The sequence below is a fragment of the Typha latifolia genome, chromosome 9 (genome assembly GCF_019914945.1).
Source record: "Typha latifolia isolate L0001 chromosome 9, TyphaL0001v2, whole genome shotgun sequence".
In the NCBI taxonomy this organism is placed as follows: domain Eukaryota; kingdom Viridiplantae; phylum Streptophyta; class Magnoliopsida; order Poales; family Typhaceae; genus Typha; species Typha latifolia.
Window position 1 is genome coordinate 4,842,843 of NC_133094.1, and position 22,777 is coordinate 4,865,619.

General features: G+C 34.3%; 1 protein-coding gene across 3 annotated transcripts; it reads left to right on the forward strand.

The window, feature by feature from the left end:
- Positions 1-547: 547 nt before the first annotated feature.
- Positions 548-21,281, forward strand: LOC140795466 (MICOS complex subunit MIC10-like). 3 transcript variants are annotated; one of them, XM_073148024.1, is made up of 4 exons: positions 570-830; positions 6,210-6,352; positions 6,517-6,630; positions 21,003-21,281. In XM_073148024.1, the coding sequence occupies exons 1-4, from the start codon at positions 689-691 to the stop codon at positions 21,015-21,017; spliced, it is 414 nt and encodes a 137-aa protein (XP_073004125.1). In that variant the 5' UTR covers positions 570-688; the 3' UTR covers positions 21,018-21,281. The 3 variants fall into 3 exon arrangements, with proteins under 3 accessions (XP_073004126.1, XP_073004125.1, XP_073004124.1); XM_073148023.1 differs by having other exon boundaries at positions 6,517-6,625; XM_073148025.1 differs by lacking the exon at positions 6,517-6,630 and having other exon boundaries at positions 548-830.
- The last annotated feature ends 1,496 nt before the right edge of the window (positions 21,282-22,777 follow it).

Sequence of the window (22,777 nt, forward strand, 5' to 3'; positions counted from 1 at the left end):
AATGCAATCTTGTATTTTTAAATTAACTTTGAATTGTATTTGAAATTATTTTACTTGATATGTTTCAATTCATAGATTTTTAGTTCAATAATTAAATTAATGTCTAGCATATCATCTTTAAAGTGTATCACTGCTCACTTGGCTTGGTTGAAGATTAGAAAAATGTGAAATAATTTTATATTTCTATATTTTATGCCTTTACAATAATGTGTAGATTTTATGAGTTTATTAGTTGTAATAGTTTGTAGATATTATAGAAGTATGCAATAGATGTGCATATTTTGTAAGTTTATTAGTTAATTTTATGAGTTTTCCTGTTTATGTACATATGCTAGGTAGTAGATTCATTTTGTACTCATATCCGATTAAAATTTGATTTCTATCCAATTTGTATTTGTATTCGATTAAGATTCAATTCGCATTCGTATCCATATTCGTTTAATATTTAATATATATTCGTATCCATTTAGTTAGAATATAATTTTAAATTTCACTGAAGGTTTAAATATTCGTATACTAAACAAAAATATGAATCCTGATATAATTTGAACCGTTTTCAGCCCATAATTGCACTCCATTCCGCTTAAGCTATATTTAGTCCACACCCAAAGGGCGATAAAATAAAACCCAACAGCTAAGGCTGCGTAGCGGCGCAAATTAGAGCGGCGCTCTCCTCTTTCTCTCTTACATGGCGGAAGAAGAGAAGAAGAAGCCTGCGGTCCCACCTCGCTACGACCTCGACGCGAAGTGGAACGCGTGCCTCGACATCGCCATTCGCCGCCTCGTCTACTCCTCTGTCGCCGGCGGGTTCTCCGGCCTCCTCTTCTTCCGTAAGCCTCCCTCCTTTTCCAATCCCTTTCCTCAATTTCCTTTCTTCTCCACTTCGTTTCTCTCGAACTTTGATCGGTTTCTCTTGAAAAGTTGTTGACTTGATGCTTCTGTGCGGGTTTATTTTGGGAACTCCTTTTCCTAAAGCTATCTCTCTAGTTGATACTTGATTTGCTCTAAATTCTGTTTAGATAGATCAAACTTTTCTTTAGGATTTTATTATGCATATGTGGCAGTACTTTGTCCGAAGTTTGATCTATTTCAATATTTCTTTCGTCTTGGTGAGTTTAGCAGCAAATTGTAATGTTGATGTAGTTAATTGAGTTGATGATTGCGATGCTAATATCCGTTTAAGAGAAAGGTGAAGTGGAAGAAGTATCAGAAAACTATACTAATACCAATTGCAGCTAGAATGGAGTTTTATATGTAATGTTGAGTTACACTTGTTATTTTGTTGATGAATTTCTATTAGCATTTAAGACCAAAAATTCCTTATACCCTGTTCTTCTCTCAGCAGTTTAGGTAAGTTTGCCATTTAATGGATAAATTCATTTTGGGCTCTCTTTGGCTTGATTTTGGGAGTTGTTATTGCAGAACCAACAGATTTATCCCTTTCCCTTGTCTCGATTCCCTCAATGTCGTCGATAAAATTCTGACAGCATGTACACCCTCTAGCTGTCTATTCTTATTTTAGATAAAATCTCTTCTAATGATGTTTATTTACTACCTTATTTGAATAAACCTTCGTCTCATGCTTGTTTGGACTCAGAATTTGATTTTGTTATTCTGCCCTATTCCTTTGTTGATGCCAAGACTTTGATGGGACTCTTATTTGCTGAACACTGCTGGTGGAGCTTATTTCAGCCTTTTCTGAAGATCATCAGATTTAATGTAGTCAGAACTTTGCTGGAATTTATTAGTTTATTCTTGTTGAGTTATATCTGCTGTCAATTGTTTTTTGTACAAGGTGAATGAACGGAAGAGATTAAAAAGTATCTCTGAAACATTAGAGGGCTCGTTTGGCATTGATTTTATTTTGATATGCTTTGGCGTTTGGATAAAGAAATTACCATTCAGTTTTGGAAACATAATTAAGTTACTGTCTTTCTTACCAATTCAAAATATTTGTGGATACAGGAAGAGTAAGTTATGGAAGCAAAAAAAGAAAAAAGAAAACAAGAAAAAGTGCATGGAAACATGTTTCATGCTTATGAAAAGAAAAACCAAAATTTCAATTGGTCTTAGTTTTTTATTCAGATATGGATAGTGAACTGATTGTTAACTTAGTTTCCTCTTAAGTATAACTATGGATATGGATTGGATATTGGATATTTCCATATTCATTTTTATTGTATAAGAACTTGTGATATACTTAATAAAATCTATGGTCAATTAGATTAGGGATTCATATAAAAGTATAAAAAAAGCCTTTTACTTCACTATTTTTATAATATTTTGAATTAAATGATATGCAGATATTGATTTGGATTTTATTCTTTAACCCATATTCGTATCCGCATAGACTATGCGGATATGTATATGAATTCACATAGGAAAATCTTAATCCTCATATGGCAAAATTCGGACACCGAACCAGATCGGCTCAGATTTAGTCTGATCCATTCTCATCTACCTTTGACACTTCTAATCACCATGCTGAATTCATGAACATGCATGAGTTTGTGTTTTATGGTACATCTTTGATTTTGTGCATGTAAAAGTTAGTTTGGTTTTATATTGGTTAAATCAACTACATGAGTTAAGTTATTTGATGCAAAAGTGCAGAAAAATGAGAAACCTACATGGAAGTTTCTCTAGGAAGTAATAAAATAGATTTTAATCAATAGTTCTTTGTAGATATTTTGATTATATTGAGACTATGTGTGACAGAGCTACCATTAGTGTAAAGGTTAATAGAGGAGATTGGTAAATTTCTGACATCTTTAAGTTGCATCAAGTTATAGACAAATTAACTATCATATATAACTGTTCATTATTAGGTTCCATGCTGCCTACCAATTTGGTCATGAGCTAGAGAAAAGGTAGGATGGAATCCTAAGCTAGGTGTACAGGGAAGGAAGTTAGAAGTTAGAACATCATGGTTAGAGGGTAAATAGGTGTAAATTGAGTCAACAGTGCAATGAAAGTATAATTCTTGATGCACTAGATATTACCTAACGGCGTATTTGTTGTATCACCATGTTCATATCATGTTGTGCCTGTATACCCTGTTCGTTTTTGTGCTTTAGGGAAGGCTAAAATAGGCATGGTAGCACTTGACATAGACCCTTGCTCTAAGCCTCCGTTTACTTTAGGGATAACTTTTTCCTTATTAAAGAATATGGCATCTTAATCCGGAGTTACAACTAAACATCAGAATAGTCTTATTCTAGAATACAAATACTATTCTTCAAAATTACATCTTATAACACACACTAATTCACTTACCAATACTCTTGATTGGACAACAAGTTCTCTCAAATGTCTAATCATAATTTATCACTCATTTCTTCTCTCTCCTGAACATCTTATCATTGTCATATTATAATTTATTACTCATCTCTCTCAAATATCTTATCAATGTCTTATCACAATTCATCACTCTCCTCTCTCCTCTTTTTCAAACACCTATAAATAGTAACTTGTGAACAATAATCAACGAACAATATTGAGGGTCTGTTTGGCTACCATGCATCAAATCACATCATAAGCATGGATCCCAAAATCGGCCGATCCTGAGTTGGATCAACCATAGTCGATCTCGATCCAGACTGTAATGATTGGTTTTGGTTTAGGGTCGGCCAGTTTGGGTTGATCTGTCTCGGCCGTATCAACTGAAACTTGGTCAAAACTACTTTTTTTAATATTCAGTTTGCATCTAAAATATATCTAACCTATAATTGATATCCTGGCTTCTTTTCAAATTTTTAGTTTTTACCCTCTATCTGTAGCACACTTTCCTCCCACCCCTTACATTTCACCGAGCTCATCCGGTTGCTGATCTAGTGAGCTCTTTTTGTTACTTTGCACTTTGGTGAACTCGGTGAGTATTTTTTTTTCCTAATTTCTCTTCTCTTTATCTCACATGCTTTTTAACTTCTCTTTTCTTACTGATACAGAGGGAAGGGGATGGTTTTGATAGATTGGCCTTGATTGAAAGGGTAGAGAACAATAGTGAAAAGAGAGATCTCTTTTTTATTGTTATTCTATAATAGTAATTTACGAGTATAAAGATTTGTCAAATTCAAATCGGAATTCATCGTATGTTTTTTTTTATAGTTTTTAAGTTTCATATGTGATTAATTTTTATTTTCTTATTTTTTATGTTATTTTTTCTAAATTTTAGAAATTTTTTTGTATGTTTAAACAATATTTAGAATTTTGTATAATTAAAAATAATCCAATCCAATATGAGTGAACGATATAGTCGATATAGCCGATACATATTGTTTTTTTTAATGGCCAGTTCTGATCTCGATACTGAGTTTCATAACATTGATCAAAAGAAAACGAGTAACTATTGATCTCTTATCTGCTTGACAAATGTATCAAGCAATATGAATCACTAGTACACCTCGATAGATAATAATAATAATAATAGTAATAATAATAATAATATTGTTACATATTATTATAATTATAAGTTCTTAAACTTAAGTATTTATATTACAAAATTGCTTAATAATATAATATTTAATTGGACAAATAAAAATATATTTATGGTGTAATATTTATAAATTCTTACACTAAATAGGTAAAATTCAGCATTAAAGTATAAATGTCAATAATTTAATACTCCATGAAAGTAAGTACATTTTAAAAAGAATTATTATTATCATAAAATATTATTTTAATATTATATACGTAAATATAAATATATAGAAAACACTTTCTTAATAATATTATATTAATATGATATAATAAAAATTTAATTACGAATATCTTATTATTAAAATAATTTATATTTTGACTAATAACATCAAAAGTATAATATTAATAAACCAATATGTTATCGAGTATTCGAATTAAATGTTTATTGAAAGATAAAATAATACATGTACTATTTAAACTATGTCTTAACCTAATCAAATCTTTCTTTCTTTAAATAATAAAATAAGAAATTTGGGAAATTTTTTTTGTTATAAGCACTAAATATGTAGGATTAAATGTTAAAAAGGATAAATATTAATAATACCAATATTTTATAAAATTAAAATATATTGAAATAATAATAATAATATAGTTATAAGCATTGCATATGTACCTTTTCAAGCATTATATACTTACTTTCATAATACTCAGTGAGTGACAAATATAAAGCTATTGCATATAAAATAGTTTAATATGAGGCATCGCACACTTAGCCACTGCATACATAGGAAGTATTGCATAAGTAATTATCAAGCACTGCACATGTATCGACAATTTCTCAAGCAATGCACACCTACTGATGACCTCTCCCTTGTCGCTCATGTAGCAACAACTTTTCAAGTATCGCATAGGTAGATATCAAGCATTGCATAGCTAGCAGCCTCCGAAGCATTGCATATGTATCGAAGGATAATGCATATATGGATGCATGCATTGCATACATAGAGCTAGCCCATTTTGTAGTCTATCTGTCCCATCAATCTACTTTATATTAAATCAAAGGATATTTTTATAAATTTTAAAAAAGAAAATACTGTTTTTTCTTTTTTCTTTTTACTTTATATCACATCAAAAATAATTATTATACTCTTATTTTAGAATACAAGTAAATATAGGAAAAACTATTTCTAAAATAAACGCCTCATTTTGGGAATAACAAATAGAATAACTTTTTAAGAACTGCTCTCATTCCTAATGTGAATGAGGCCTAAAGAGATGAATAGAAGAAAATGATTGATTAATCTGATACCAAATAGTTGGAACTAAAGGCATGATTGTTGGTTGTGGTTGTTGCTGATGAAATGGTGATAGAACACAAAATTTAGGCAACTGATTGATAGAACTCCAAAATTTTGGCAATTGATTGTTATCACGCTGTTATATTGCATGCTAAAAGAGAACACAAAATTAGGAAAAGGAAAAGCTGATAGTTCTCAACTTCATGGCAGGCAGTTGAAAATTAGCTTCTTATATCTGGTGTAGATAGTATCTTATGAGGTTTTTCTCTATCAGTGCTTCTCATACTAAGAATAATGGTAAGTTTGACTATTACCATTGCAGAGGCAACGTCTGTATCCTGCATTTCTATAGCCCTTTTAATTCATATTCTTAATTGCTTAATACCTTTGTGCTGAGTTCTAATACTCAGAAGTAATCCTGTTTTGATTATTTACTGTTTGTTCTTACTTTTACTTATTTTTTGCTCTGTCTATCTGATGTTATTGATCTAGGGAGTCCTACAACTAGATGGGCATCTGTAGCTTTTGGTGCTGGGGTGGGAATTGGGGCAGCATATACTGAGTGCTCTTATCTATTTGATAGTTCTCCTCCAAAGTGGTCACCGAAGGTTTCAGCTTCTCCTGCCTCCTCCCAAGTAAATATTCTTTGTATATTATTTGCTTCCTGTCAAATCTTTTTTTCTAGTTTCAAGTTGTTTACTGCTTGTTTGTTGATAGAAGATTTAGAAAACTTAGTATTGGTTGTAAATCATGACTGTAGCTAATCGCTGGCAACATCTTTTTTTCCTCCTCGGGTTAGGGCACTCGATGCAAGCAGCAGAGTGGGCGGGCAGCGAGCGAGTGTGGTGAGCGGGCGAGCGGCAAAGCTGCTAGGAGGTGCTATGCGACACTTCTTGTACCACGTGCCGGTACGGTAAGTGTTGACTGGCATGCCTCCTGCCTGTTGGCACGGACATCCATGACCGTTGGATGCTTAGTTTATAGATTTCAATTTCTTACCCTATTTAGTAGTGTTACTTTCAATGTGTTGAAAGACGGCCGCGATTTACGGACGATGACTTCACCATATAGCGCTTAGGGAGAAGGCGGGGGCCAAGGCAATCTAGTATTTATTTTATATATAAAAAATTAAAAATAACTATATATGATATATATTTTATATTGATATAATATATATACATTTTTAATAATGCATTGCACCAAAATATTAAATAATAATCACAATTTACAATTCACAATCTTAACAACAAGTTCACAAAAATCACAATCAAAGATCTAAAACAAATAACATGATCATAGATTCAAAATTATCAAATTTTTAATAAGTTCACAACCATAAGTCTATAACAGCAAAAAGTGTCATCCTCTAGACTTCTAATTTTTTTCACAATCTTGGGGGAGCTTTATTTGTCAATAATTTATCATCTGAATCATCATCAAGCTCTAGCTCAGCATCATCTTATATTTTCTCATCCGACTAAATCATTTGCTCATCTAGAGAAGTGGAAGGAATGCTACCAGTAGTAGCTTGAGTAGCTCTAGTACTCCTCATTGATGTTAAATATTCGTTAGCTTCTAATTCTTTTATCACAATCTCCTGAGTTGATATTTCACTTGGAAAAACCTTTTGCTCTTGATGATCATTATATAAACAATTAATTGCATTATTTCTCTCTTTTGAGGCTACGAGATCCTTCTCTTTTGCTACTTTTCGACTCTTCATTCTTGCATTAAATTATAAGTAAACTAGATCATTCAACATTTTCACTTTGAATTTATTTCTCTTCTTTGAATCAATCTGAAATCAAAGACTAAATTAATATGACGATAAAATTCATCAGTTAGAATTTAGAATTGATAATTTAATCAATACAATGATATGTTACCCATTCAAATGAGCTTTAATTTCTTTTACATCTTGATGAGCTACATGTCAAATTAAGAATCTTAATCGCTATGTTTTTCAAGTAAAGAGCACCAGCTCCATATACATTCTACCAATGAGCTAATAACCCTAAAAATTGGAAAGTAACTTAGTAACATACATAAAAGTAAAAGACATATATGTTGGATTTATCTTTATTAACTTTTTTTGGTAATCTTGCTAGTTGTCTCGTAAAATTTCCTGTGGTATCTTTATATACTTTCATATCTACATTTATGATATGCACTTGAATGGACTCTTCTGGGTAGAAGTTGTCAACACAACTAAGAATACCATCCATTACCTATAAATCACCCTCAATTTTATTATGATCCGACCATGGCGATCGAGTTAGTCGAATTGAGTCTAGTTAGTCTAATTTGCTAATTATTTTAATTTAAATTAAAACAGATAATTCGCATGTGGATCTGATCACTAGGACTTACTCCTATAAATAGAAGCGGTTATAAGATTTTTAGGATGTGTGGAATGATTATTGAGTTAAGTTATTTTATATTTGAATTATTATCGTTTTATCGTAGCCGTAGATGGTCTTTATTTTTGTAAGAGTAGATCTTAACCCTAGATGCATTCAAAGCATCCAAACCCTAGCCACTCTCTTTATCCACGAGCCACCCTACATCCACCACCACTTTTGGCCATCCACCCCCCTTCGACGACTACCGCAACATAGTATATTTACCGGTCTGCCCCATTCTAATATTCTTTTACTCTTTTGTTTTTAACTTTTCACCTTGACTTCAGATTTACATAAAACTAAAGCTATTAGATTCATAACTTGTGAGGCTACCACCACAAAAAATCTCATAATTTTTCTTACATTTAGATCTGGTTCGTAACATTAGTATCAGAGCCACTGTTCCTTGGTCAATGATTAACACGAGATTGAAGAAGATGATGGTTAACACGAGATCGAAGAAGATGATGGCTAACACGAGATCAAAGATGAAAATGCTACGAACCAGATCTGGACCGATCTAGACCGATTTGGACATAAGAAAATTATAGGAATTTTTGTGGTAGCCTCATGAGTTAAAGATCTAATGGCTTTGGTTTCACATAAATCCGAGGTCAGAGTGAAAAGTTAAAAAATAAAAGAGTGAAGGAAGGTTGGAAGAGGATAGATCGGTAAATATCTGACGTTGCGGCGATCGTCGGAGGCGGTAGACGATTAAGGGTGGTGGTTGACAACCGTAAGGTAGGGTGGCTCGTGGATGAAATATAAGGCCTACCGATCAAATAAGGTCTCAACTTTTTCACTGCATACAGAATTGCCAACATCTCTATCTCGTAGGTCGATAATTGTTGGGATTTTTGTGATAAAGCCTTACTAAGAAAGGCTATGAGACGTTCTCCTTGCATTAATACAGCTCCTACACCAACTCCCGACGCATCACATTCCACAACGAACTCTTTGGTGAAGTCCGGTAGAGCTAGAACGGGCACCGTTGTCATTGCAGTTTTCAGTTTTTCAAAAGCTGTATTGGCTTCATCCATCCATCTAAAAGAGTCCTTCAATAAAGAAGTGAGAGGAGCAGCGATCTTGCCATACCCGGCGATGAAGCGGCGATAATATTCGGTCAGCCCTAGGAATCCTCGCAATCCTGTGGTGGTAGTAGGTATCGGCCAAGCGGTCATGCATGCTATCTTTTGAGGATCCGTCGCTACACCTTCCGTTGAGTAGGGGTGTAAACGAGCCGACAGCTGCTCAGGCTCGACTCGAAATTAATTTCGAGCTTCTTTATTGGGCTCAGGCTAGGCTCGCCTCAGCTCGAGCCAAGCCTGAGTCGAGCTTGAAACGAGCCTATTATGAAGCCTCATTCAAGCCGAGCCACAACCGATTTAAAGTGAAAAAAAGCTAAAATTGAATAACAAATTTAATCTGTAAATAAAATAAAAGCCAACCAAATTGACTATAAATTTTGAAGTTAATCAGTGATTAGCAATCACACCAATTTCAAAATTTTTACCAGTAAATAAAATAAAAGCCAACTAAATGAACTTAACTTAAATTATACAAAACTTTACTAAAGCCAATCAAATTATCATAGTACCATAGTACTATGATATTAACATACTAACATTCATCAAAATTTGGCTCAAAGCAATCACACCAATTTCAAAAATTTTACCAGTAAATATAACAAAAGCCAACCAAATGAACTTAACTTAAATTATACAAAACTTTACTAAAGCCAACCAAATTATCACATCAATTGCAAAATATTAACATAGTACCATTCATCAAAATTTGGCTCAAAGCAAATCCAAATTTTGACATCCAAATCATAAGTCTATCACTTGCTAAATATACAATATAAAGTACTTAACTTATATCTTGCCAAATATTACAATAAAATCTGATAGCATGCCAAATATTACAACTAAATTTATTTGACACTCTCAAGTCTCAACACCAAAAAGAAGCTTCATCCTATAACTGCAAAAAAAAAAGGAAACAAGTTAATTGCAGCTTAAACATCATTGCAACCAGTATAAACAAGCAATAATGGGAAAATTTAGAAAATTCAGTTGTTAATTAACTTAAACATCATTGCTCTCAATTCAAAATATTTTTAATATATCATTGCGTCTTCTATCATCTATGCAAATGAAAATGCTATACAAATGGAAAAGACATACAATGCATGATACCTAAAGATCAAACTACATTTGGAATCTTCACAAACACATTTTCCATCGCCGATACCTAAAGAAAATAATATTATAAAAAAAGTTAGCAATAGTTTATAAAAGCATAAAATGAGAAAAATTTATTATGAGAAGTATAGTACACATACCCTAGAGGAGCTGATTTGTTTTTTTGATGATTCTCTAATCCAATTTTCTCCACATATCAAAGCCTCCACTATCTCGAAAGACAAAGAGCTTCGAAAATTATTTAGAACTCTACCGCCAGTGCTAAAAGCTGATTCAGATGCAACATTGGTAACAAGAACCGAAAGGATATCTCGAGCCATCTTGTAAAGAATAAGAAATTTCAACATGTTTAGTCTCCACCATTCTAGAGCATCAAACTTGTCAATCAAACTTGTAGTCCGCTCCTCTAAGTATATTTCTAATTCAGATTTCAGAGGTTCAACTGCATTTGTTGATTCCAAAAAATTTTTAAACTCTGCTTGACCTTCTGATCCTTTAGCATTAATCAAGTCATCACTCTTATCAAGTTGAGATCTATCATTCATTCCATTATTTTCACCTAATGCATTCTCAAGTTCATATGATTCAAAAATAGTATACAATACTCTGTGGACCCTTTGCATGTTTATTTGAGCTTCTGCAAAGCAATATATTATTGGAAAACAAAAGTTAATAAGCTTTATTTTGTATCGGGGATCTAATACTGCTGCCACTACCAACAACATATCACATTCTCCCCAATACTTATCAAATTTCTTTCTTATTTCTATAACCATATCCTTCAAAAAGTAGAATTCACTTTTAGATCCTTTATTTAAAGCTTCTTTCGCTTTCCATAAATCAATCAAAAATAGATTTACAGTAGGATATGAATTTCCTGATATAACTTGAGTAACATCATAATTTTTTTTTAAAAATTCACAGACTTTTGCAGCTTTAAACCAATCATCATCTGAAGGTAGCCATTTGTAATTTGCATCTCTCGTTGCATATTGTTCAAAAACTTTTTGGTACACAAAAGCATGCTTTAACATAACATATATAGAATTCCAACGAGTTGTAAAATCCAAAGCTAAACCCTTAGAAGTAGGAACAGAGAATTGTCTTGCAATTTCACTAAACTTATACATACGCGAATGACTCTTTTTAAGTAACACTACATCTGACATTTTCAATGACATGGATCCCATCTTGAACAACTAGATTTAAAATGTGAGCACAACATCTAACATGAAAAATAAGCCCCTTGAAGCACAATTTATCTCTAACTTGAAAGTTATTCATAATAGTCTTAGCAGCAACATCATTGGCAGATGCATTATCTAAGGTAATAGTTGATACTTTATCCTCTATTCCCCAAGCAATTAAACAATCAATAATAGCATCTGAAATAACAACTCCAGTGTGTGGAGGTTCCAATTGACAAAAATTGATAATGCGTTTTTGTAAGGTCCAATCAGAATCAACAAAATGAACAGTCAAATATATATACCCAATATTTTGATTTGAAGTCCACAAATCTGAAGTCAAACTAATTCTATTAGTTCCTTTCAAAAGCAATATTACTTCTTCTAGAAATACAATTAGAAGTAATACCTTTGCCTACCAAACTAGTGCAAAATTTCACATATCTTTTTATGTGTGAAGTGGTGCCTTGCTTAGGAACATTAAATAATGACGGGCAATTATTACACCGATACTTATCTACCTCTTCTCCATTTTCTTTCACCTTAACCCGCTTGATATACAACTATACATCAGAAGTTCTTCTTCTCCCTTTCTTTTGACTATTACTTTATTCTTCGTTGTTAGTTTCATTATCCTCTTCACCAATATCAATTTCAATAGGTTCATTTTCACTAACAGCATCAGAAAGATTCTTAGTTACTGACTCTGACATCTACATAAAAAAACAAAAAACAAAAACAGAAGTACTGTTTAAATTTTTATAATACTTAATTAGTACAAAATAAAAACAGATATGACAGATACAACAATAGACAATTAATAGAATAAAATAAATTACTGTCTTGATGTTCATAATTGGAAGACTTAGGAGTAGCAAAGCAATTTAATAGGCAATTGTAAACTCTATTCTAACAAACATGACAAATTAAAGCCACTGTTCTACAAATTAAGTCACTGTTCTACCATAGACCCTATTCAATATGTGGGAAAAAAACGGAAAAAGGATCTGGACCCTATTTTTTGTATCTTAGATATTATCTGGTTCAAATCAATGATTGTAAATATAAAAAAAAGGTCAATAAGTAGGGATTTTGATACCACCAGAAACAGAAATCCCTACTTATTGAGTACCTCTTGCTGGCTGATGGAGGAGGACGACATGGCGGCGGCTTGGAGAAGGAAGGCGAGGCGGAGCTTAGAGGACGAGGCAGTACCGTGGGTTCGTGGCAGCTTGACGAGGTGGCACCGCGGTAGCTCAAGGAGATGACTAGCACGGGTGCCGAAGTTCCGAACTACCGAGTGCCAAAGGAGGAGGAAGAGGCGGTGGCAATTCGAGAGGACGAGCAGGAGGAAATTAGATTTGGGGTAGGAGGCGGGGAGAGGATGTGGGACTTAGATTTGGGGATTAGGGTTTTATAATTTAGTTTTATACTGAGCTGATCGAGCCGAGCCTGAGCGAGCCAGCTTCAGCTCAGGCTTGGCTCGATATTGATTTCAAGCCTCTCGAGCTCCAGTCGAGCCGAGCCCGAGCTACTCGACAAGCTTGACACCCCTACCGTTGAGATAATGTGGCCTAAATATTCCACTTGTGGTACTCCCTATAGACACTTGGACTTTTTGATTTTCAGTTGGTTTTGCTTCAACAAATTTAGCACATTCTCCAAATGCCGTCAATGCTCCAATTCATTCCTGCTATGCACCAAAATGTCGTCAAAGAATACCAAGACATACCTTCACAGTAGAAGCCTTGAAAAGTAGCTGGAGCATTGGTAAGACCAAAGGGCATCACTCGAAACTTGTAGTGCCCGTCCGGAGTCCGAAATGCAATTTTGTGCACATCTACCAAGTGAACTCTAATTTGATGGTACTCGGCCCTCAAGTCAAGCTTGCTGAATATGGTCGCCCTTGCAAGCTCGTCCAACAACTCCTCTATGATAGGAATAGGATATCAGTCCTTGACGGTAATAGCATTTAGTGCTCGATAGTCAACACAAAAACGCCATGTCTCGTCCTTCTTTTGCACCAATAGCACGGGCGATAAGTAAGAGCTATGACTTGGTTGTATGAGGTTTTGCTCCAACACCCACAACCTCATCATCCTCCTCAAGACCGTCGATGAGCATCACACTCCCGATTGGTTTGGAACACTGATGACCGGGGATGAAATATTCATCGTATCGAAAGCAAAGACCCTTCGCTCTTCGCTCCTCCACCTAGGCAGGTGTGAGAGTTCGAACGGGAGGTCTTGTGCCTCCTCTAACATTAAAAGAAGGTTTGAAAGGTGGTCGTGGTCTAGTACTAGGAGCTGCTGTCTTTGAACTCGTAGAATTTCTAGCCGACGTTCTAGGTGTAAATCGCCCATTTCGGTTGCCCCAACTTATTTTCGTTGCCATCTTGAGAGCCTTATGCTTTTCCTCCATCCTCACGGCCTTCTCAAAGGCCTCCTCAAGAATGGTTGGACATAGAGCACGAACATCCGCTTATATCTTCTCTTGCAGTCCTGAAATAAATGTGCTTATCAACGTCGGTTCGGGCCAAGGTGGCTCACAATAACTACTAACTCTTTCAAATTCTATTTGGTACTCTAATACGGTCGTCCTCTGAACCATCTTGCTTAATGTGGCAACAAAATCTTCATATGTCGCTGTCCTAAATCTGCGTGTAATCCTCCTACAAAAGTCAGTTCAACCGGTAAATCCTTTACCACGAATAACCGATCGATACCAATGTAATGCCCGTTCCTTGGAGGTGAAAGCTTGCTATCTGGACCTTTGCGTCCTCCGCTGTCCCTTGACAATCAAAGTATTATTCAACTTGAAACACCCAATCCGTTGGATCACTGCCTTGGAATTTTGAAAAGTCCAAGCGTGCGGTTCTCCCCCGAATATCATTGTCGGGTTCGCGAAAGATCCTTGGTTTAGGTCTGAACCTTTGTATATGTTGATCTCCTTCTCTAAATCCTCGAGCACGTCCATCATCCTCTCCGAAGGAATCAATTTCATCCTCAGTGTCAATCCTCCTCATCGACGAAGCGCACCGGTGTCGCACGCCTCTCGGGTTCCACCACCGCCTGTCTTAGGTTTTGTATCGGAGGTAGGGGATAATGTGTAGGCATAGGTAAAAGAGGATCATTGACACTCACATGTTGCACCTAGACCTGTGGGGTATCGGTTCGATGTGGTTCCACCGCTGGTCTTTCTTGAGGCACTGATCTTCGTCGAGGAGATTACGAAGCCGATTGGTTCATGACATATTCCTTTAAATCATTATGATCATTTTATATTGCGTCAACTCTATGTAGCAATGTTTGGAACATACCCCTAAGTTCATCCGCCAAGTCCATGTTCACACCCATGGACGTTGATTGATTCAGTTCTATCGTGGTCGCTCTAAGGGTATTGGCCTCACGGTTAAGGTTATCGTGGATTCAGCCTTCCCTTGTCGGTGTGCTCTCTATTGGTCTCCTTGATGTCATCTTCCTTGTTTTCACTATTAATGGAGGTCTAATGTTCACCTGGCTCTGATACCAATGATAAGCTACGGAACAATTCCTTTAAGATCTGAATTTATTGTAGGAAGCAGTCCGCGCAACCGAGGGAAAATATTCACCAAATATTCTCCCGTAGTCAAAAAATTACGAAACCAAGTGGAATCGATCCGTAACTCCCTGATCTACGTGTTTTGTATTTATATTCTTCCTAGATTCGAACTGCAACTAGGATGAAAACACGATATATTGCGGATGATGGTGGTGGTGACGGGTGGAGTGGAAGTTAGGGTTATGGATGATAATGGAGATGAGGGTGGATGGTGGATGTTGTTTAAGGGATAAAGACGAAGCGAAAGAAGTGGTCGAGATCCCAAAGAAGAGGGATGACTCGACAGACGAGGGAGATTAGAAGTTATGAGAGATCTTGCCAACAGTAGATGTGATAAGTTGGTGAAGAGAGAGGAGGAAGATTAGGATAGAAAGAAGATAGAGAGGTAAGAAATCAATATTCCAATAGCATAATGAATTTGGCTACCATCCACACCTTTATAGAGGCTAGCCAACAAACCTAATAATAATAACTAACTCTAATCCTAGTGGAATCCCGTCGATCGCGTTCAAACGCTCCCGATAGCATTCGAACGCACAAAAGGCGTTCTCTGTATGTGCGAACGCGATGCAGGCGTTCGAACGCGCCCGACCGCGTTCGAACGCTCATTTCACGTTCTCTGTATTTGCGAACCTGATGCAGGCATTCACAAAGGCGTTCGAATATGACTTACATAAAATTTATTTAATGAAAATAAATAACTAATGCAATAAGAAAATTCTACTATAGTGAAGGAGAAGATAAAAAAATTATAGTGAGAAAATAAGAGGAGAGAGAAAGAAATAAAAAAAATCACATTGCCGAGGTTGTCGTAGTTGGATCTGCGTTGATGGAGTTTTCTAGAGCTAGATTTTAGTGTCGGAGAAACAATAGTTATGGTTAGGAGAGAAAGAGAGAAATAGAGAAAGAGATGAGGAAATTTAGATCGGATCATTCGATCCTAGTTAATTGATTGGGATAGCGTTTTGATCGGGATCAACTGATTCTTTGAACTATGAAAAAAAGTCTCATTAGTATTAAAAATATTCTTTATTTTCTTGTTGGCATCTTTTAACTATATCTATAGATCCCAATGGTGACTTTCTTTCACCATCAGCAATTTGAAGCAACTTCACTAAGGGAGTGAAAACTTTTATTGCTAATGGCACTTGCTTTCAAAATTGGTTTTGAATAACCTTTTCTTTAACAATTTTTGACAATTTGCATGTTAAATATTCGTCAGAAAGTTTGTCAAAGAAAAAAAATATTCATTAGAAGTAAGCATAAGTCTTAGTTTTTCTTTCTTCTTCAAAAGACTTTGCAATATAAGAAATGAAGGAAAAAAGTGGCAAATCTTGTAACCCTAGGTCTCACGATCTCCTTTTTCATTACGCATCAAATCTAAACCAATCCGAACGTAAGAAAATTATGAAAATTTAGATAATGGTCGCCTCGTGAGTTAAAGTTCTTCTAATGACTCTAATTTCACCTAAATCGGAGTTTGGATTAAAAGATATAAATAAAATAGTGGAGAAATGTTGAAATAGGCAGAACGATAATTATCCGACGTTGCGGCGGTCGTCAGAGGCTGGTGGATGGCCGTATAGTTCTACGACTATGATCTACTCCTAAAAAATTAAGGACGATCTAACGGCTATGGTAAAGATAAAGACGTGATAATAAAATAACTAAACTTAATTTTCATTCCATGATTCCTCTAATCAATACATGACTACTTTTATTTAAGAGTAGAGTCTTAGTGGATTAGATTCACATGCCGATTATCCTATTTATTTAAAATTTTAAAAAAATAAAATAAAGCTAACTAACTATTTAACTTTACTCAATTTAACTCATATGGTCGGATCGTAACATCCATATGCTTGAGAGTTCATATAAATTTATCTTGATATTCTCGAGAAATACTATCACGCACTTGGATTATTTTCCCAACATGGAATGCATATATATATATATACCAATGTTTTAAAAAGCGGTCGCGGGTGGCAGGCGGTCACCCCACCGCCTAGGCGGAAGGTGGGCGACAAGGCGGTCTAGCATTTTTAATATAAATAAATAAATAAGTATAGTATATACAGAAATTTTAACTCACATGGGCTAATTGCTTATTAGTGATAACTGAATAACTGAGAAATCTATTTACTAACTCTAGTTTATTCACATGAATCACATTTCAAAATTCTCTAATCAGAAATTATATACTTAAATAGCAGGCAATTAGTAATTCCCCTAATTAATAATGCATGACAGTGAAAAAAAATTCCTTCTCTGTAATCTTAATTCAATAATTCATAAAGCAATTAGCAATTAACTCATCTAAATTGGTTAGTTTTATTAAACCCGGTCTGCTATAAAACCCGACCCGCTCACTAATAACTGCATCTCGACTTGGCGGGCCGAAGCGCTAGCATGCCAAGTCGGGCCAGGCGGCCCACTTAGCACTATTTAGTGCTTAGGCAGCCCGCCAAGGCGCTTGGCTGCCTTTTGCTGATGCCTTTCAACATGGCGGGGCGGCCGGTGCACCGCCCCGCCATGGCGGCCGCCTTTTTAGCTTTTCAAAATAGTGATATATACACACGTGGTTTGAAGTTTTCTTTGCCAGTACTTGAAAGTGATATGCATTTTATCTTAGCTTAATACTTCGGTTGCTAGTCATTTACATTTGTTTTGGTCGGGAGTAGTCTTTGTAAATTGGAATAGTCTAACAATTTTTTCTAGCACCAAAAGTGTTTCTTAATAACAACTTAACAAGAATGGATTTGGAATTGTAAAATACTTTTAAGCATATATTCTGCTATGGCAGATGTGTTGCGTATACATTACATGCATGTTAGTCGGTTACTCCCCTCTGTTACTTGCAGTTAAATGATGGAAGGTGTGTAGGGCTAGCAGGGGGTTTCAAAATGCAGTATCTGATGAGGATGCTATAATTTACAGAGCTTGTACTTTGGTTGCTGACATTCTAATGTAAAACAAATAGGGGCCCGACTATGCATTGGTGGACCCTCGAGTAGAAAAGATTAGAGAGAGTATAAAGAAAGACAATAAGAATTAGAGAAAAAGAGAAAAAGTGACTGGATAGAGAGAGGGTAATAAGCCTCACATGACCAACTGATGTAAAACAAACAGAGGTCCATCTATGCATTGGTGGACCCTCAGGTAGAAGAGATCAGAGAGTAGAAAAGAAAGACAATAAGAGCTAGAGAAAAAGAGACTAGATAAAGAAAGGGATAATAGGCCACACATGGCCAAAGAAAGTCGTCTTCTTATTCATATATCTGTTTTTAGCCATGGCTTTTTGTAGAAATACTAACTACTTTATAAAATTAGGTGTGCCCACAATAGAAAATTAATCTAAACAACATGATATCTTTTAGGACTATGCTAAAATAAAGCAATAAAGTGGTCGTCTTTATTGCTCATGTGGACTGCTAAAGTATCAACTGCCACAGTATTCCATAGTACTACTACAGTACAATTAGGTAGAAACTCTGAATTAGAAAAAAAAGAAAAACTAGGATCGTAGATTTAAGATCCTGGGACTTCTCTATGGACTTTTGTTCTTCATCACATTCTCATCCTTTGAATCAATTTTGTGCTTTGAATCTATATGCTTTACTATCAATGAAGACATCTAGATTAAGGAACGGCATTCAACACCTAGGATGTTATTGGTCTGAACAAGTTCCACACGCTAATGGTGCTTTTTGTACCAATGATAGCATATTATCTTAATCGAAAGCTTGTATTTCTGGCATTACATCAAAAGAATTTAGTGTTATACATGTGAAATTGCAATCTGAATAAGAATTAGGATTGCTTTTAAATCTAGACATGAGAGAAAGAGTCAGATAGAAAAAGGATCAATTTCATCAACTCAAGGTGAAGAAAGCAGTTAAAATAGCATCTGCTTATTTCCCATGAAATGCTTTAAATAGAACAATAAAAGTAGTTGCATAATGAGGGAAATAGAGTAGAAGAAGAAAGTAGATATCTTAGGAAGAAGAGCATCCATCAGTTTTTTATTCATCTAGAAGGAGAAAGTAGATAAATTAGGAAGAATAGCATCCATCAGTTTCCTTTTATTCTCCAGCCAAAAAAATCTCCCATGACATTACTTTTTCTGTCATTCTTATAGATAAAAAGATAATGTTGTCTTACCATAAGAATTACTGTCAGCTGAAAGACTTCCTTAGAGAGGGACAAGGCATTTGAAAGCAACTCAGACACTTACTTTAGGGAGAAATTAATTTGCATTCTCTAAAAGGTCTCCATGAAAGAGCACTTAAATCTCATCAAAAATCATCCTGATGACCTTGAAATTTTCCTAACCTATTTATCTAACTAAAATAGGGCATAAATGCTAATCTTCCTTAAAAGTAGGAGTAAGTTTAGAATAAAATAACTCAAGAAAGTTTGGAACCTAGAACTTGAAAGTACATAGGGTTCTTATTTTACCTCGAGGGAACTGAATTAAAAGAACCTAATGTCCTACTCTAGTGATTAGGGTCTCATAATGTGTTGCCAACACAATATTGGCCAGAGAACATCGATCAGAAATGTTCAGATAGGTAGTAGAGTTTTTCCAACCTTTTTGACCTTAATTTAAAATTTAATATTTGGAAAATTGTAGAATTTGTTCACAAACTAAAGGGGAAATATATAAACCACACATTGACCTCAAGCTGATTTCCATGATTTAGCCTTAAATTTCTTTACACATTCTGTTTTGCTGCAACAATTCCTTAACTTCTGTGATCAATGTAAAAACAAATAAAACAATTTTTCAGGTCAATAATTTATGTTTAAAAACATTAAATGTATGCTGTTCTTTATCAATTCTTTCAGTTAAGGTGAAACTCTCTCTAGGTTTGTGCGAGGTTGTGGCGGCTGTTGCATGTGTGGTGCCAATTTCACTTCCGCCTCATGGTCCTTGTCTTTTCTTTTTTTTATAGTCTATTTGAATGCTTTATGCTAATCTAGAGCTTGCCTAGCCTTGAGACTAGAAGACATGCCTCATATTCCCAAAAGAATTCATAGTATTTGGTTCCATGGATTGTTGTGCCTATCATTATGGTTGGCACGGATCAATATGTATCGTGTTAAGAAATTTTTGACACATATAAGGCTTTATCATGACCACTTATGCCGACATGTGCTACTAGACATTGAATATATCTTACTTCAAACAAACTTAATTTATGATCTATTTCATTTTTTGTATACCTCTTTGCGTTGTGAAGTTTAATCTATACAGAGTATACTTCACATTTTAGAAATTAAAAGGAAATTATGTTGATTTTATGAAGTTATTTGCCCCAACTTAGAAGATCTGGGAAAATGATGAGATTTAAACCTAATTGCATATGTTATACTAATATCTAGTATTGAAGGACTATCTTAAAATATATTTTAAGGCTCTAGAAAGATTTAAAAATTATATTGTCAACTTTTTAAGACCACTTAGTGTACCAACAACACACCAGCTCAGCACGACACGTGCCAACTATATGTGCCATGACGAGATAGGGTTGGCACACCCTATGTCTGGCACGACAATTCTTGTTTGGTTATGATAAATATTTGCTTCTTCACCCATCACCATATAAACATCGAATTTGAATGAGCTGTTTGTCTAATTCATGGCATCAGAGATGCATTACATCTCCTTAGTCCCTTGACTATATTTATGAAAGGTGAAAAGGATTTAGGAAAGCATGTAAGTTACTCTAGGAATCGAAAGATGAAAAGGATTTAAGAAAGCATGTAAGGAACATTTGCTGAGTAACAATGAACTATATTGACGATTATACTAACATCTTTTTTATAGGATGCTCAAAATTAAGTATGTAACTGCTACATCTTATCATTCTTGTTGTTCTTTCTTTTCAGGAAAAAGAGATCTGATGGAGGGCTGAAGGAATTTTTATTGCTTTCCCTGGTGTATGAGCAGACCTGCATCGTCCAGTTGGGTTGCTTACAATATTCTGGATATGTAGCGATTATCATCGTCAAGAACTTTTGCTTGATTTTGAGAGCTGTAATAAATCATCTAATGTTACCTGCTAATGGGAGGACTTCAGTACTTGTGAGAGTAGTTCCGAGTAATTTTGTACTCGAAAACACATTTAAACATATCAATCAGGTCCACTGTTATGAGTTCTCTTTTTACGGTTTTCTCGAACAATGCCACCTACTTTTACTTTATCTACATATTTATGATTATGAGGTAGCCTAATTCTTAAGATTTGTTCTCTGCGCATCTGATGATAGATATTTCATTTCACAATAAGGTGCAGCCATGTCGTACCTCGATTAAGAAGCAAATATACTTTTGTGCTAAACTTTTGATATACTTTTCTTATTGTTATTTGATATCCTAAGGTCATAAATTTCTGTTTCTCGCTGCTGAGACATAAATCGCGGTTTGTTCAGCAGTTTCATTCTCGGAAGAATAATACTATAAGGAAGAATAACTTCAAAAATAGTTGCTCATATTTTATCTCTGGTTTGGATAAGAGTTATTCTTAATTACTTCTTTTTATATGTTAGGTTGCAATACTAGCTAAGCCCTGTTCACTTTTGTAGAATATGAATAGCTTTCTTTTAAAATAAATCTTTTTATTCTACAACTTTACTTCTCCTAGTATATTAATATTCATTTTCTCTCATTTTATTCCATATGACTTTTAAAAATTAATTCAATAATAACTCAAAATATTATTGTCCTTAGATTAGACAATAACTACTTATTATTACTAATTTACATTCAAATATAGGTATTTTTGTTATTTTATTTAAAATGTCACCAATTTCTAATATAAATTCACTTTTATAGAATATGAATAGCTTTCTTTTAAAATAAATCTTTTTATTCTAGTACAGTAAATAAACAAAACTTCTCCAGGTATATTAATATTCATTCTCTCTCATTTTATTCCATATAACTTTTAAAAATTAATTTAATAATAACTCAAAATATTATTTGCCCTTAGATTAGAGAATAACTACTTATTATTACTACTTTACATCCAAATATATGTATTTTTATTATTTTATTTAAAATGTCACCAATTTCTAATATAAATTTACTATTCTTTATTGCTTTACTTTTAACTTTATATCACATAAAATATAATTATTACTCATCATACTAATATTTAATTAAACAATAGAATAACTTATACGATATATTTTTTTGGTATTAAAATAAGAATTTTTTTTTTAGAATTAGCGTGATTCCACAAGTGAACGGATGTACTAGAGTCTCAATAAAGAGGTATTTATTGTTAAGATATAAAATAAGGAGGAGGATTAAGGCCAAATATCAAAAGACCCTTGATGCTATTGAAGGAGTGTAGTTGTTCTATTATTTTTAGGGGTATTTTGATAGATATTAATTATACTATTTGTCATACTAGATTTAGATAGTATCTGACTGCATATTATGAATAAGAGATCCCTACTTCATAGATATATGTCTCATCTTTTTCAACGAAACGGGTAGGAACTTTAATGTGGTAAGTAATCGATATATTCATGAATAACACATGTGGGTCATCAAAGTGGGACCCTAATGATAGTGTTTAGTGCTATGAATCTTATGGGATTTTATATGAGATATTATATAAAGAGAAAATAGATAAATAAAAATAGTTTTTTTTTAA